This window comes from Nematolebias whitei, chromosome 19 (assembly GCF_014905685.2).
Source record: "Nematolebias whitei isolate Nwh7 chromosome 19, NemWhi1, whole genome shotgun sequence".
Classification (NCBI taxonomy): domain Eukaryota; kingdom Metazoa; phylum Chordata; class Actinopteri; order Cyprinodontiformes; family Rivulidae; genus Nematolebias; species Nematolebias whitei.
In genome coordinates this window covers 31,350,245-31,367,999 of record NC_056516.1, presented here as the reverse complement: position 1 = coordinate 31,367,999, position 17,755 = coordinate 31,350,245, and the positions used below count along the sequence as shown (strand labels likewise).

At 42.7% G+C, this 17,755-nt stretch overlaps 1 protein-coding gene across 1 annotated transcript in view; it reads right to left on the bottom strand.

Moving 5' to 3' along the window:
- Positions 1 to 16,140, bottom strand: part of LOC119425404 (transmembrane protein 268) — a 37,613-nt gene extending 21,473 nt beyond the window's left edge. Inside the window, exon 1 of the mRNA XM_037692931.1 lies at positions 16,032 to 16,140. Coding sequence (XP_037548859.1) covers positions 16,032 to 16,140 — 109 coding nt within the window. The remainder of the gene's footprint in view (positions 1 to 16,031) is intronic.
- Positions 16,141 to 17,755: the final 1,615 nt, after the last annotated feature.

The following is a 17,755-nucleotide window of genomic DNA, read 5'->3' as shown; positions in this document are numbered from 1 at the left end:
CGGCAGCATCATGATCAACGTGCGGAACCAGAACACCTACCACTGTCAGTGTCGCATCGTGATCCGCAGTCTGGATGGAGGGTTGTCTCTCCCCGTAGAGGAGCTGTTTTTCGACACCAGTTTGGTGGATCCGGTCGTAGCCGCCGGAGCTCTGCAAAAAGACGGAGTTCTCTTCTTCTCCAACCCTTCCAACGAGCACCACAGTAAGAAGCGTTAATACATTTTCTTCTGATGAAGTGACATAACATTCAAGACAAAATGGAAACAGAAATACTGTTTACCTTTAGTAAGAACAAAAGTAATGTAATGTTTTACCGGTTATCGTCCCATATCCCTTATCAATGTTGATCTTAAAATAATTTGTAAAGCCCTCTCAAAAAATTGGAAAAGATAACTCCTCTCATAATACATCTTGACCAAACTGGTTTTATAAAAGGGAGGCATTCATCAACAAATTCACGCAGATTATTTAATTTAATAGATTATTCTTACAGTAAAAATACTGAAACAGCAATATTCTCTCTAGATGCAGAAAAAGCTTTTGATAAGAGTTTACTGGAAGTTTTTATTTGCAGCCTTGCATAAATTTGTTTTTGAAAATTATTTCATAAACTGGTTAAAAATATTATATGCTTCCCCATCAGCATGCATTAGGACAAATAATCAAATATCTGCTAGCTTTCTTCTGCAAAGGGGCATGAGGCAGGGATGTCCACTCTCCCCCTCACTGTTTGCTATTTTCATTGAACCGCTGGCCGCAGCAATCAGGCAAACTACACATATTAAAGGCATAAAATGCAAGAACATAGAGCACAAAATCAGTCTATATGCTGATGATGTGTTGCTCTTCCTCCAGCATTCACAAACCTCCCTCTCTCAGGTTATTGGATTGATAAACTCTTTTTCAAGAGTTTCAGATTACTCTATAAACTGGATAAAATCCACAGTTCTGCCAATTAATTGCTATTTCAACAATTCACTTACTATACAACTGCAGTCATGGAATATTACGTACTTGGGTATCAAAGTCTCTCCTAGATTGGCAGATTTAACTAAACTAAACCACATCCCATTTTTAAAGAAAATTGTGGATGATATTGCTAAATGGAAATCTCTACCCTTGTCTCTCATGGGAAGGATTGCTTCAATAAAAATGATGGTTTTGCCTAAAATAAACTATCTATTCTCGATGATTCCAAATAAACCATCATCTGACTGGTTTAGATCTCTGGACTCCTCCATCTCTAAATTTCTCTGGAAAGATAAACCCCCACGTATTAAACTAAAAACACTACAGAAGACCAAAGATAAAGGAGGACTAGAGCTACCCAATTTCTACTATTATTTTCTAGCCAACAGGCTAGAATACATCTCAAGATGGATAAAACACACACCCCTTGATGAACCCTGGCTAGACGTAGAACAGACACTTTGCAATAATATAATGATCTCGGACCTTCCATTCATTAACTCAAACATAAAATGACAGGAATGCTTTAAAAGCATCAATATCAGCTCCTCTCTGACAGCTTGGTGGGAGTTTCTTAAAATGACAGAGTCTTCACTAATTCCATGCAGACGTGCACCCATCTGGAACAACCCTGACATCCTACAACAGAATAATATGATAAACTTCCCAGGTTGGAGGTGTAAAGGAATCGAATATTTGGAACATATATATGAGGACGTAAACTATATCCCATTTAACAGATTAATAACACAATATGGGATTGATTAGAATACATTTTTAGAATATCAACATATTAAATCTATAACAAAAAATAAATTTAACCTTAATAACACTAGAATTGAAATACCAACAAGTGTATTAGAATTCCTAAATCTTAACCCTCCCAAATTACTATCTAAGTTTTACCAGACATTCATTAAAATAGATGAATCGATATCCCTTCCCATTGTAAAACGGGAGACAGACTTGTCAGTCAACTTTGACCAAAACTTCTGGTCTCAGATATGTCTAAGAACTTTTAAGACGATTAAAAACCCCAATTTACAATTAATACAATACAAAGTCCTTCATAGAGTACACTACACAGGTCATCGGATGTTCAGGATGGGTTTCGCATTGTCTAATGTTTGCTCACAGTGTACAGACAATATTCCTGACAATTACATCCACACATTTTGGTTCTGTCCACCTGTTCAGAGGTTTTGGTGCCGAATATGTGAAGACTTATCAAAGTGTCTGAGATGTAATATTCCACTCTCTCTGTCAGTTTGCTTATTGGGCCACTTAGATGATGTCACCTTGGAAACAAAGTCAATTCACATGATTTTTACTGCTTTATGTATAGCAAAAAAAACTATACTCATGAATTGGAAAAATAAAATTACTCTTAGTATTAAACAGTATAAAGACCTGTTGTTGGATTACATCAGTCTTGAGACAGCCTGTACTTCCACATCAGACCAAATGGTAAATGGTAAATGGACTGTACTTATATAGCGCCTTTCTATCTTATCCAGATACTCAAAGCACTTTACACTACAATCTGTGCCTCATTTACCCATTCGTACAGCACTCTACTAGATCTCTACAAAGCTAATTGAACAAATCATTCTAAAGAGACTAATCAGAACTTTAGATCACATTCATACACCGATGGGACACACATCGGAGTCAATGAGGGGTTCAGTGTCTTGCCCAGGGACACTTCAGCATGTGACTGCTGGGGGTGTATTGGGGGCTCTCGGTCGGGTGGCTCTGCACTGCTGGCCTGGGGGTGTCTGGCCGTGTTAGGCATGTGCCTTCCCTTGCGTGGGGTACTCTCATTGTGGGTGTTACTGTGGTGGACTGGTCGGTCCTTTTGTGGGGGTAGGGGTGCGCTCTCGGTCATCGTGGTGCGCTATCTGCGGCTGTTCGGGCACTCCTGGCTGATTGTCGCTGCTGGAGTTTGGTGGCTTCTTTGGTCAGGGGGCTGGGTGTTGAGCTGGGGATCAGGTTGGGGGTCTGGACAATCTCAGGGTGGGGGGGGTTGGGTCACTGGCCCGGGTTCTGGTCGGTCCTTGGGGCTATGTGCCGGTCTGTGGCCTGGGTCCCAGTGGTGCGGTATCCTGGATGAATGTACTGGAGCCTCCCTCCCCTGGTGGATCTCAGAGAATGGGGGTGCCTATTGGGGTCAGTGGGGGAGCTGACCCCCTGAGAGGGCATTGCCACCTCAGTTGTTCCTCCCCATCCCGACATCTTCCTCCGTCCACTCCATTACACCACCACTCAAGCAGGGCCTTGGGGTTCAGGTGCACTACTGAGCTGCGGGGAGGATCCTTCATCTCCATGGCTCGTGGAGACCTGGGCCCCAATTTTATTAAACAACCTAGACACTCACATATAACATTCTCACGACACATGCATATATAGGGACAGGAGTGGGTACAAGGTGACATATATGGGGTGGGATGTGTAATCATTCTCACCTCCGGGACCTGTGCCCACTCTCATATGTAGCACGTAGACATTTAGGGTTCTGGGCAAGGGTTGGGGAGGTGAACGGGCACTGCCTGCTCTCTGGGGAGGGGGTGGGTCTGTGCCAGTTGCTGCCTCATCCCCCCCATTTTAAACGCACTATATAACAACATGCACCAACACCTTATTTGAGTGGGAGGAGGGAGTAGTTGGGTCTTCCTGTTAATTATTTATATATATGTGTATATATACATATATAATTTTTTTTCCTTAAACCCTCGTTCTCCGTTTGACATTTGGGGTCAGGGGCAGGGAGGGGGGGTAGGCTGCCTGGTTGGGGTCTGGGCTGTGGGTGGGTGTTGGGCCTTGGGGTGCGATTGGGGGTGGGGCCGGTGCTCCAGTTCTCCCTGGGTTGTTTGGATCTTTTGATCAGGGTTCCTGGTTGCAATGGCTGGCCCTTTGGCTGGGGTGGCTGCCGGGTTCTGGAGGGGGATCGGCTGTGGTTGTGTGTGTGTGGTCATTGGTGGTGCATGGCGGCGGTCAGGGGCGTGGCTTCACTTTGACGGGGTGCTGGCTGGTCGGTCTGATGTGACATTCGCGGTGGGGTGCTGTGTGTGTGGGGGGGGGGGGGAGGGGGGGCGGGCCGGAGCTTCTCCGGGCCTGTGGTGTGGGGCTGTAGGGATGCCTGATCATTGGTGCGCTGGGCCGGCCTTCCTCAGCTGCTGCTCCCTGCTGCTCTGGCCCCTGGCCTGGGGCCGGCTTGCGGTCGCTGTCGGGTGGGTGGGCTCATGGACGGCGTGACAGAGGTTCTGTCGGGCTGTCTCTGTGTGCCTGTTTATGTCTCAGGTTGGGTTTTAGGTGATCCCCTGTCTTGGATCAATTTTGGCCCCCCATTTGGTGTGTCGTGCTCCCCTCCGGTGGTGGGCCCCCCTGCATTGGCGGCTCTCAGCAGCTGGGGCTGGGTGGTGGGGTGTGTGCAGGCCTGCCCTGGTAGCTGCCTTCTGGGGCCTGGGTGCCCTGGCTCTGTCGGGCCTCTGTTGGGGGGTGGTATGACCTCGGGACACGGGGCTCGGTGTCTATGGCCGGATCTACTCTGGAGAGGTGGGTTGCCGGTGGGGCCTGTGGACTCGTCGCTGCAGCCTCCTGGGGTTTCTGCATTGTGGTTGCTGGGGATCGCCCGGGGCTTCCCTTTGCTTCTCTCTCTGGGGGGTGCGGGTGTCCCTGTTGGGGACTCCCGGAGTTCTGGGCTTGGAGACTGCTGTGTGTCTGTGGTTCCGGTCTTCCCTGTGTTACCATTGTGTCCTGTGGGGACGGGTCTGTGGGTCCCCACATCCACTATTGAACATTTTTATGGAGAAACCTTATAGTGATAAGCATGCTCACACAGGTGTTTAGATTCAGGTGTTTATCAGATACACACTCAGTTGGGTTGTGGTGGCCATCAAATATATATTGTATTACCATGTACTGTATAAAATACTTCCTAATGATGTTATAAGTATCATTATATATGTTGTTTGTTGTTGTGGTTTCTTGGTTTTGTCTTTTTTTTTTATTTCCGCAGGTCTAGAGACAGACTTCAATGATGTTGATTTGTGTTTTCTTTATACCTCTCTCTCCTCTATTCCTATCTCCTTCTTTACCTTTTAACCCTCCTCTCACTTTTCTGCTTTGTTATCTTCGTTGTTTTTCATCCCCATGTCCATTACATCTGAAACAAGCCCAGAGCAATTCTAATAAAATTTAATTTATATATCAAGTGGAGCATTAAGTCCAGCCATAATGCTCTGCTTGTGAAAGTAAATCTGTTGGGCATCACTTTGACACTCAGACAATAATTCTAAGTGTCACAATGCCGGACAGGACAAGTAAGAAAAAAAAGACAAAATGGGCTGTACTTCAAAATTGAAACAGAAATACTGTTTATCTTTAGTAAGAACAAAAGTAATGAGTAACTAACAAGTAACTAACTCACCTCCCACTTCCACACTGACCCCCTCAGGAGTGAACCTGACGTTACGATGGTCCTTCACAAATGGAAAATCTTGGGAAAATAAAGCCATCCAGATATGGGAAGGACCAAGTGCTTACTCCTGCATTACATCATTCAACAGCGGTTCTGTAGACGATGAAAAGTACATCTACGCCATCTATGAAAAGGGCCACAAGGACTACTGGGAGACCATTTCATTTGTTAAGATCCACCTGTATGGAGGCCGGTAGAGAACCAGATCAGGAAGGAGTTAACGGTGCAATCTAGACAAATGTATTTGTGATTTAATTTAAACTTGTGTTTGTCTTTTAGACTCAAACCTTAAAGGGAATTAAAAACTGTAAGAGATTTACTTTCAGAGAGAAACACCAAACTTTTTACCTCACTTTAAAAAATCATCCTGGAAAACAGAGACCCGGTTCTGTGAATTTCCAGCTGTTTGTGTTTAATCCATGACACCAAAAAGATATTCCTTTCTTTACTTCAGATAGTTTCACAGCTCATCAATCCACATCTTCGTTTTGAATCTGTTCTGCCAAACCTCAGCTCAGTCTTGTAAATTTAGACTCTTAATTCAGGAGACAAAACATGCCGAAGCAGGACATAATGAAAGAAAATCACTCAAAGGACACCACAGTCACACATCAAGTGCACTATGCACTTTCAACCAGCTGCCCAGACATTTAGTCAAATTATGACTGAGGTAAAGAGTTGTCTTTGAAGTGCAGCTTTAATGAACTTGTCTTTTTTCAGACCTAATTTGAAGTCTTTGTGTTTACAGTTCTTCAATGTTCTGATTTAAGAACCTGAACACAACACGCTCCTCTCTCTCAACACCTTGCTACTAGAGAATGCTGAACTAAAACTATTTCTATTGTTGGTGTCACCATGATTCACTTCAACTTTTGGTCCAGTTGGTTTTCAATATATCTCGAGTGCTACCTCGATGTGGGAGGGGATTGTCGTAGCACAGCTGCCCAAAACTTCCGTTGATGTTTTTTGTCTATCCGAGACAAACGCAACACGACAATGTGCAAACAAGTGAAATAAAGTCACAAAACGGTCACCATCTGCCATTGTCTATAAAAGTGCAGTGGCCAGGCCGGGGCCACCTCCCTTCTGCTGGTCAAAGCCTGTAAATCAAGTCCATTTGGTCTATCTTCTAACTGGTCTAGCTATAATGAAAACAAAGCTTGTGAGGTTTCTTAAAATAGTGGGCTGAATTTGCTTTCGTGTTTATCATTGCTTTCTTGCCAATCAGTTGCCTGCAGTCTGCTGGCGTCAAATCTTTGACTCAACTTGACTCTCTTGGAACCATGGCCAAGTAGGTCTTAATAATCGAGCTTGAAGCAGATGGATCACCCGATGGAAATACTCTGAAGCCTTGCTGAGTAGACCTATAAAGTAAGGCTGAGTGGAGTCCATGGAAAAAGGCCTTATTAGCTAAACCCAGCAGAGAATTGGCCAACCTCGTTAAGAGGAGGGTAAACTACAATTTATGATTTTTGGTGCAACATTTATTAATCTAATACTGCCATAACTTTGATTCATTTTTTAAAACTCCTCAAAAATCCCAACTGCACAGAAACTATTTAAATTTCCTATCACGGGAGAGGAGGCACTGTTTGCACTTAAGTATTATATTGAAGGGATGTTATTCTAAGTTGAAAGAGTCGACTTTAGTACTCTGCCACAATTGCAGTTTGAACCAATGGGATGAGGTCTGAAACTTTATCCTCTATTGGGTTAATAGTCCTGATAACCTCTCTTAATCCCTACTTTTTGACATGGCAGAATGTTTTTAATTTGTTACGTTACAGAACGAGAAGCGGAGCTCAGAGTCACACTATATGCAGACGATACTCTAATATTCTTTGATTCAAATCACTGCCTATTTTTGAACTCTAGTAGTCTTCCAGTCTTCTTAAATTGTTCTTTTACTTGTCCAGAAACATTTCTTTTCCTTTTTTACCTCTTTTGCTCCTTCCTTCTTTTCTTCTTTTGGCTGTTTGTTCATGCAGGATGTTGCCACATTGAATGATCTTGCACAAAACATGCAGACCGTGGCACTGACCACAGAGCTAGCATGCCTCTTATTTTTCATCTTTTGTGATTGCATATTTGCACTGACATTGCCCATCAATGCTACAATTTTTGTATTGTCAATATTTGTCTCTTTCTCAGGGTATAAAATGAATTTTGTCAAATCTCATGTAAAGCTAAAGATCCATGTAACACAGTATCTTTAGCAGCGTTAAAGGGTAATTTTCCTCTTCTTATGAATGTACTAAAAACAGATTTATGCAGATCACTGTCTTTTGTTCCCTCTTTTTTGGCTCGGTACAAATGCTCTTGTTTAATTAATGTTTTGCCTAGACAACATCACTATAATGATTCCTATTTTGCTATCTAATAAAGTATTTTTCTCTAAAGTTCTCAAACACTGGTTATGTTTGTTGATTTGTAGCATTTTTTGATGTTGTTTGCAGTATTTGTACATGCAAAGACACAAATGAATTACAAATATTAACACATTTTGAAATTATTGATTTTAATTTTTCTGGTTGATACATTAGTTAAAGCAAAATATAAAGTTAGGTCAAACCTTTCTTTCATTCCATGCATATATGCTTTACTGCAAGAATAAAATTAAATGTGCATACAATCTACTTCTATAAGAGAAGAAGTATTTACTGTATATACATAATAAAAATGCTAAAATTACACCAATTACATGTTTGTGCAAACTGAAGCTTTCTGAAGGTTTTAGGCCATTGTGACATATAGGCAGGATGTGTTTGGGCTTTAGTAATCTTATGAAGTTCTGCACATAAAGTAGGCTAGTTGTAGTTTTAATTGTTTTTTGTACATAAAATTAAATAAGTCAAAATTAACTGTAATAAATAGGTCATTACAGCACAAAGAGTAATAGCAGAAGTCAGACCTTTTAATATTGAACGATATTAAATGAAAAGATAAATGAATAAACAACAAATATTGTGTTTTATCACAGAACTTAGTGATGTGAAAAAGGACGTTTGGAAAGAGTTCGCTGCTTTTATTTTGGTAAGCGACTGCGGTCACGTGACCCCACACAGTAGACACGTGATTTGCCGGATATGTCGTGTTTTAGAATGAGTAGGTTCAGATAGCCCTTTAGTTCGTGCTCATCTGGGAGCGTTTTGACTCCCGGCTCATGATTTTTATTTTGTTTTTCGGAGCGAAGAGAAAAGTTTTTAGGAGAAGAATTTTCAACATGGAAACCGGAAGTCGAATGTTTTTTATGTTTTTGCTGCTGTCTTCGTGTTTTTGTGTTTTCAACCCTGCACAGGTACATAAAACTGTTATTATCTAATAATTATAATATTAAAAACACTTATCCTGTCAAATTAACTGAATAATGATAGCTGCCTATTATTTATTATCAAAAAGATCATCTAAAAATAAGAAGTGATGTCCTGTACCCCTGTTAAGCACGGTGGAGGCTTTATCGTGGTTTGGGCTTGCATTGTTGAAATTTATAAAACCACAGACATGGTAAAAGTACCACCAGATTAAATGCTATCTGGAAGACAATTTGATTGTTATTTTTGAGTGAAATTGATCCCAAACCCGCTCCTGACAGTAAACAGACATAAACAAGCCCAGGAAGGAGCGCCAGGCATTAATTAGAACCGTAGATCTCCACGTTATTTAAATATTATGTACACAAAATACAGCTAACAGTAAAAGATGATCTTCATAACATTGAACCATCCTGAGGAAATAGTCCTGAGGCTTATATATAGAAACAAGAGGAAAGCTCGAACCTTGAATGGTAAGTTTTGTTAAATGCTGACTTCTAAGTTCATTATTCTTGTGAAAACCTTTTTTTTTCATACCGTCTCATGTTTTATATTTCTGCTAAAAGACACAAAGACTCGAGACCTATGCTGTATTCTAGTTACTCATTAGGCTGTCTTGTGATTAAACCTGTCTCAAACTGGTTTGACTTAAAGGTATTCAATGCCTGTGCCTTTATCAGCCTCTGTCTTTACTATCTGTCCTTTTTTTAATCCAGATTGACACCATTGTACCATTGTAACAGCTCACATGTCAGACGGAGGAGGGGCAGTGAACGTGTGCCTCCTTGTCTGTTTATGTGAGCGACTACACAGCTGTTGTCGTTGCGCACCAACACATGTTGATGTGAAATCAGCCCCATTTTGCTGAAATGTTTTAAAGAGAGAAAAACTGCCATCATCTGCAACTGATTTATATGTAGTTGGCTCTGGTTCCGAGACCATACATCGCTGGTGTGTCTGTTTTTGCATATTCCTCCCCAGCCGAACATTGGCGCATCTGTCGTGACACACGAGATAAAACACGACCCAGGGGAACCCCTCTGTTGAGAAATGCTGTGTTTCTCCAAGGCATGAGCGCCTGCAGGCAGGATGGAGAGATCCTCACCCGATTTTGCTGCAGGGGGGCTCGTTTCTGTTTCATGTGAACCCAGCATTGAAACCTCCTCATCTGTAGCAGACCGAGTGGGACTGCTAATATAGAGGCCATAAAACCTAAGAGGTGCTGGCAGTGCTTGATCGTTAACACACCTTCGCGCTGAAAAAGAGCTAAACACTGATGGAATGCTGTTATCCTCCGTTGGGATAACTGTGCGTAATTTTCTACAGAATCTAGCTCGAGACCCATATAACAGATCTTATGACTGGGGACCAGCTGACTTTTCTCTCTTTATCACAAAACCCAGAGACTGCAGGTGTGACATCAGCAGAGCTGTGTGACTGTTACACGTTTCAAACAGGGTGAAACAATTGTAACAAATGATGTTTGGTCTGACCGGCCTCCTGCCTCAGCTCCTCACTCTGAGTGGAAGTCCGGGAAACCTGGAAACATAAGTTAATAATGTCCGTGAGTGAAGGAGCAAACTTCCATCTTATTCCCCAAACTCGGTCTGGTTTATTATAAATTTACACAATTATGAAATCATACAATAAACTTTCCTCAGTCAATGTACTTATGTCTCAGTGTCCTTTTGTTATCCTACAACATCATGAGCCCTCCACTTTAGTGGGTAGAATACAGTCTCCTCAAGCTTGGCAGCAAAGGTAAGATCAAAGGATTTCACACAAATCAATTCAGATATCATCCATTTACAATAAATATCACAATGTGTGTGTTAGATGTGTGTTAAATGTGGGAAACTGTCCAAGGTGTCTTATCCACTGTGGGCTGGATGCACCACCGGTAAGTAAGGGTAGGGGTTTATGTATGGGGGTTGGATAGGGTGAAAGTTTGGTAAGGGGAAACACTGGTGCAGGCACTGGCTCGTTTGGATTCCAATTGCATTCACCGCGGAGCGTGGCTGATGCACTGGTTGACCCAGAGATGGGTTAGGGTTAGTCGTTAGTTAGGGTGGTCGTCTTTCTCTTGTAGAGCGTCTCAGGGGAACTGGATTTTCTGTCTGCGGTATGGGAACGTTGTCCTCCTGAGGGGCAAAATGTAGATCCTTCGGGGATGGCGACTGTAGCTCCTTGCCGCCTTGTTCATCCTCACTGGTCACCATCTGCATTTCACTTCCATTGTCCTCTCTTTCCTGTTCCGGTTCTGCAGGGATTGTCTCCCTCAGATTGGTCTCATCCTTTTCAACTATCTCTCGGAAGTCACTGGTACCATTTCGATCAAGTGGCTGAACTCTTGGGGGGTGGTTTCCCACTTGGATTCGAAGCCAGTAACGAGGTGCTTCCTCATCCTCCTCTTCATCAGAGTCACTCGTGGTTGGTTGCGGTACATCATGTCTGGACTGAAGGCCATTTGAACTCTTTTTGACTCTCTTTCGTGATTTTGCTGCACTTACGTTGGGGTTCTGGACCGGCTCTATAAGTAAGTCGTTCACTTGTAAAAACAAGTTTCGGTGCAAGGTGCGAACTGGACGACCTCCCACCTCAAGGCTGACTTTGTAGATGGGATTGTCGCCCACCTGTTCTCTCACAACAAAGATCTGCTGCTCCCAGTACAGTCTGAGCTTTCCAGGACCTCCTTGTTCGCTGAAGTTTCATACTAGGACTCTATCCCCAGGCTGTAGGACAACACCTCTACTCCTCTTATCATAGTGCAATTTTCCCTTTGAACTGGACCGTTGGCTGTTCACATTGACTATTTGATACGCTTCTGCCATCTTTCCAGCCCACCTCTCAGCATATCCACTTGGCTCTGTGATGTCATTTTGTTGCTCTGTTAGAAGGCCAAAAAGAATGTCCACAGGTAGGCAGGGATGTCGACCATACAACAAATAGTAAGGGGAAAACCCTGTAGCCCCGTGCTTTGTACAATTATATGCATGAAGCACATGAGGTAGGTGATCCTTCCAGTTGTCTTTCTCCTTCTCCCCTAGAGTCCGGAGCATTTGTAGTAGGGTGCGATTCAGTCGTTCAGCTGGATTACCCTGAGGGTGGTACGTGGAAGTTCGTGAGTGAGCCACACCAGCTATTCATCTGAGATTCTTAAAGAGCTCATTTTCGAACTCCTAGCCCTGGTCATGATGGAGTTTGGCCGGATACCCAAACCTTGGGATGAAATCATTGAAAAGTCAGTCTGCTGCCATCTTACCAGCTTTGTTCTTGGTGAGATAGGCTTGAGCAAACCTGGTGAAATGATCTATGATGACCAGGATGTACTCATACCCACCCTTGCTGGTCTCCAAGTGCAGGAAATCAATGCACAGCAGCTTAAGGGGTGAGGTAGATGTAATACTTCCCATTGGTCCTCTTTCATCTGTGACTGGTTTCTTCTGCTTAATGCAGAAGAATACAGTTGGATCAGAGTGTAACCCCGCCCGCTGTTATACGTAACGGTCAATGCTAAGTAGCTGCTAATGCTAGGTAGCCGCTAACGCTAAATAGCTTCTGTCGCCGTTACGACAGAACTCGCTCCGTTACACACCTGAATATGTGACCACAAACTCGATACCAATTTTATTCACTACTTCACACTTTAGGAGGGACAGTTTTCACCTGTTTCACACATTACCAACCTGGAAACATAAGTTAATAATGTCTGTGAGTGAAAGAGCAAACTTCGATCTTCTTCCCCAAACTCGGTCTGAGGAGGGAGAAAGGAGAGCTCCTCTCTCTGGGTATACTGGGAAACAACATCTGTCCTCCTTTGGTTCGATCTTTTTCCCTTTTAGTTTTGACAGTATTTCAGTCAGCTTCAGACCCAAAATAGAGTGTTGAAATTATTTTTTTTGTCCTTTGCAGGTAACAATAAAATTATGTAATGATTTATACCCTTGATTTTCTTGTCTTGTAATAAACAAATTGTGGATAAAATTCTCAAAATATAGTGTATTACATGAGCTCTGACCTGATGGGGTGAATCCGCTAAAATTAATAAATCGTCCAGGTAGTCTAGGGTTCGGACTCCCTGACTCCTGATCGGTGTCAATGCTGCCTCGAGGCATTTTGTAAATACTCGAGGAGCCAGAGACAGTCCGAATGGCAGGACCTGATATTCGTATGCCGTATTCTCAAAGGCAAAACGCAGAAACTTTCTGTGTTTTGGTAGGATTGAGATGTGAAAGTAAGCGTCGTTCAAATCCACTGACGTGAACCAATCCCCCGGACGCACAGATTGCATTACTTGGTGCATTCTGAACTTGAATGATCTCAGTTTTCTGTTTAACTGTCTCAGATCCAATATTGGGCGGAGACCCTTGTCCTTTTTTGGAATTACAAAATAGCGACTGTAAAAAACGCTGTTTGCATCCTGAGGGGGGACAATTCTTATTGCTCCTTTTTCTAGGAGTGAACAAATCTCCTTTTTCAGAGTTGGAGCAAGATCTGGCTGTATTTTTGACATTACAGTCCCTCTGAACGGTAGAGGAGGCTTGCTGAATTGCAATTTGTAACCTCGGACTACAGTTCCCATGATCCATTACGATGGTGCGCATGCGCGCCATGCCCTCACGTTTTGAAGAGAGCCTGAATGGCGTGTTCATTTGTGGGCTCACTACACCCTCTACTGGACACAGATTTAAGCGGGGAGGAGAGTTTAACTCTGTCAGCCAGAGCTCCGTCTCCTTCATGGTTGAAGTTTGGTTTGTGAAAAAAGGGGCAAAATCGCCCTTTATTTCTGAATCTTGAGACAAAACAGTGTGAACACAACTTGCTTTTATTAATTTTGGTGCTTGATGATAACATTTTTCCTTTATTCCACAGAGAGATGAGAAATATGTGTTCCTAAACATTTTTGTCCGCTTAATCTGTTTTTCTTTTTAACTCCGACACAGACTGAATCTGAGAGGCTCTCTGTTTTCCCTGTTGGTGGAGAGGTTCTGATTGTTCTGAAAACATCTGTAGAGCTAGGCTGACTGCTGTTTCCTCTCCCTCACTGTTGATGAAGATTTTGATGCCCTCGCTTGTCTCAAGACAAAGCGGTGCTTTGCTTGGACCATGCCGGTTGTCCGGGTAGCGGATGTCATTGCAGTGCCTCCTCCTGCTTCCTTCTTTGATTGCAGCAGTTCTGGATCTTTTCCAAAGCTTCTCCAAATAGTCCAGTGGATTCGACGGCCTGCTGGAGAAAAATGGAGCGCTGGCTTTCTGGCAGCTCGGTGAGAGTGAGCCACAAGTGTCGCTGAGCGACAACCGCTTCCGCCATGCTTTTTTCCAGGGCAATAGCTACGGTGCCCAACAGCCAAAGGATAAAATCTGCTGTCCTGCAGACCTGTCCAGTGGTTCTGCGACATTTCTTCTTGACTTTAAAGCTTCCTGCAGCTCCTGCAGCTTTTCAGCCTGATACGCCTGCAGCATTGAGGCCGTATTAAGCGCGCACACAGATTTTCTCCAGCTGTGTTGCTGAGAACCGGCACTGTTTGCTGGGGAACGTGGGTTTGCCGGCTGATATGTTTGCCTTGGGTGCCAAGTGGGCCGCCAACGTGTCATCCATGGGTGGGATGTGCGACAGACCAGCTGGCTCCATGTTTTCTAAGTCCATCTAAGTTCATCTGCGTCATCCATGGGAAGGAGCCTGTCCATCTGCTCACCCCATGACAACGCCGTGGTGCTGTCGTCCATCTCATCGGACTCCAGCTCTGTGGTCGGTCCAAGAGCCTCAGACAACAGCGGGTCTCTCGCTGCGGTTGAATTTCCTAACATTTTTGTCAGTAATCCCACACGCTTCTCCAGGGTCGATTTTCGGAGTCGGCTACAATGCGCACATGACTCCGGGTTAGCAAGTGCCGCCTTAGCATGCAACATGCCGAGACACACTGGGCAAGCTTCTTGGGTGTCCACTTCCGAAATAAAAAATCCACATGCGCTTGGACATGGACGTGAACCTGGGCTTCCCGCCTTGCTAGCTTTGCTAGAGGCTTTGATTTTTCTCTTGCGCTTCTCCGGTGCCATGTTAGCAACAGAGAAAGAGAGTAAATTTTTACCCGTTAGCAAGCTAAACAGGCAGAAAGTTAGCTGTGATGTTCTATACTTTTCCTCGTTAGCAGCAAGGCTAAACAGGGAAGAGCGACCTAGACCAGTTAGCAAGCTAAACAGGCTAGAAAAACAGCAAGTGGAAAAGATGTGTGTTAGCTGGGCTAAACGGGCAAACAAATGCCAGTTAGCAGGCTAAACAAGCAGTAAGCAGGATCAGAACCTTGTAGTGACGCCCTAGGTAGGGAGCGAGCTCACCTCCAGTCGGACAGTTGAGTCACATACAGGGGACCTGCAATCAGGTTAAATCGAGATGAAGTGCAAAAAGATTAGGGAAATGAGACCACGCTGCATATTTATAGGCCAGGAGGGCGGGGCCTCCTGTGTATGCAGCAGTCTCATTTGCCTTGACAGGCATGTTGAAAGAAACTTCTTCAGGTTGGTCTCGCGAGGGCGCAATCCCCATACTACTGTGTTGTACTGAGTGTACTGACCGAAAGGGAACCAAAAGGCGGAACAGAAGCTGAGTGATGCATTCAATGTTTGTCGGACGTCTCCCTTGTGTCATTTACTATACTTAACTCACTTTGACAATCCTCTTTGCAGTTAATAACTACAAAGTTACTATACGTCATCATCAATATTCTCTCTGTGATAAATTTGTTTATATTAAAGATGTGTGAGAGAGTCACGTCCCAGAGACAGTGTGAGCATTGCAAAGCATGCTGGGTCTGAATTATGTGTGCAATGTTTCTGCGTGTTTCTATGTTTCTGAGTGTGAAAATGGGTTTTTCAAGTTGTTTTCATGGTTTGGCCATGAACTGTCACCATTAGTCAGAGACTGTTTGTGGTAGATATGAGAGGAAAAAGCACTGAAAGTGTGGTGACATCACCGGGGGGGCGCTTAGCTTTGTTTAGCTTTGTATAACGTAACATTGCTCTGTGTGAATCATCCTTCTCTTGTACACCTTCAGTATGGAAAACAGTCATATTTTTAGATCAGTGTACTTGAACGTACCAGATTCAAATTTAATGGAAGCGAATTCCCCTAATGGTTTTCAAAGTTAGTGAAAACACTAACCTGCTAAACGGAAACTTTGTTCCACCATTAACCAAACCCTCCCCATCACAGGTTTCTATAAATTTATTAAAAAAAACAAGACATCTTCTTTACCAAATGAGGATCATTTACCATTTGACCAGGTGGGTCTGTTGTTGTTGGACAGCTGGTCGGTACTGGTTTCTCTGAAGTCCACTAAGGTCTCCTCCATCCCCTGACAATCTGCGTTATGGTCCTCCATCATCTGAGGTCACCAGATTCTGAAGAAGAAGAAAAGAGTAACACAAACATCTTTGAGTTTATTTCACTGAATATACAGATGTGAACTCTAAACCACTTTATACAAAAACACATGATGTCACTTCAACAAAAACACAGAAAATCACGACACATTCATCAAAACAGGAACAAAAATTAGTATAGAGCTGAAAAGAACTGCATATTCAAAAGTTAAATAACTATACACCGTAATGACTTGACATATTTACAATTAGCAGTGTAACTGTAGGTCACAACACACCAGGTGAGGAGTCCTGAAATAATCTTGCAAAATCAAATTAAATAATAATTAATAATTCCTGCTAGCATATTTGCACTGTCAATGTTATATAAAAACAACAGTAGTACAAAAATAGGGCTGATTATAAAAGTACTGAATACTGTGTAATGTACATATTGTACGTTTTAAGGATATTCTGCCCCACTGTGGTTAGAAATGTGTTACTGCATGCAACCCGTTTAGTAGAATCAATATAATGAATGATAATGGTTAATTGAGCAAATACTAAACTATTGTTTATTTTTTGTTTGTTTGTTTGTATTTTTTCAGAAGTATGCAGCACTTTTTGATAAAAAAAATTGAAAAATGTGGGTATGGGCTTTTAAATGTCAAATAGATTCGTATGCATTTGCAATTATAATTTAATACACGATAATAACAAATTAATAAAGACTTTTTAAGTAGAAAAACGAGGCATTTAAACATTTAGAAAAACTATGGGGTTCCGCTTTTATTTTGAAGTAGGCAGAAGTCACATGACAACGTGGCAATCTGGTCATATGACTGTCTCGGAAGTACACAAGTTATTTTTTTTTTGTGTTTCTAAGAGTGTTTTTACTTTTGGCTCATGGATTTGTAAAGTAACTTAGTTCATCGATTGTTTATTTATTTATTTAATAGTTTTTCGTGGCTGAATTTTCAAAATGGAACCGGAAGTCGGATAATTTCTGTGTTTTTGCTGCTCTCTCCGGTTGATTGCCTCTTCAACCCCTCACATGTACATAGAACTGTTGTTACCTGATCATTACCACCGTATAACGCGCACATTTATGTCATAGTTTGGGCTTGCATGTTGTTGCAGAAGTGTTGGATATCATATTCATATTGGTCAAATTATGAAAGTCCCATTAGATTTGATGAACCATGTGGGGAATGTCTGATGGACATTTCAGAGTAAAATGAGCCCAAACGCAGCACTGCTGCAGCAGAATGGCACTGAATCCTGTGCCAATGCTGGATTAGCCTCTCCTTATCTTGAATGTCAACATTGCTGATGTGGTGTGGGCTCATTCTGACAGAGAATAGAAAAATAAACAGCAGTACATGAAGAACTTTGTTATTCTAAAAGTCTCAGGGTCTATTAGTGAGGACTGAAGGGAGAAAAAGAAAGGTTCAACGGCTATGTTTATTATGAGTATTAGTAGAACTCTGTTTATTCTCCATAATATTCATACGTTTTCACGTTCATCATTTACATTGAAGTTCCTGTTTACTCACCAGACTGCCTCGTGATTTTCTAATTATGCACTTGATCAACGTGCCCAAACTGGTTTGATAAATGTCTGTACCTTCCCCT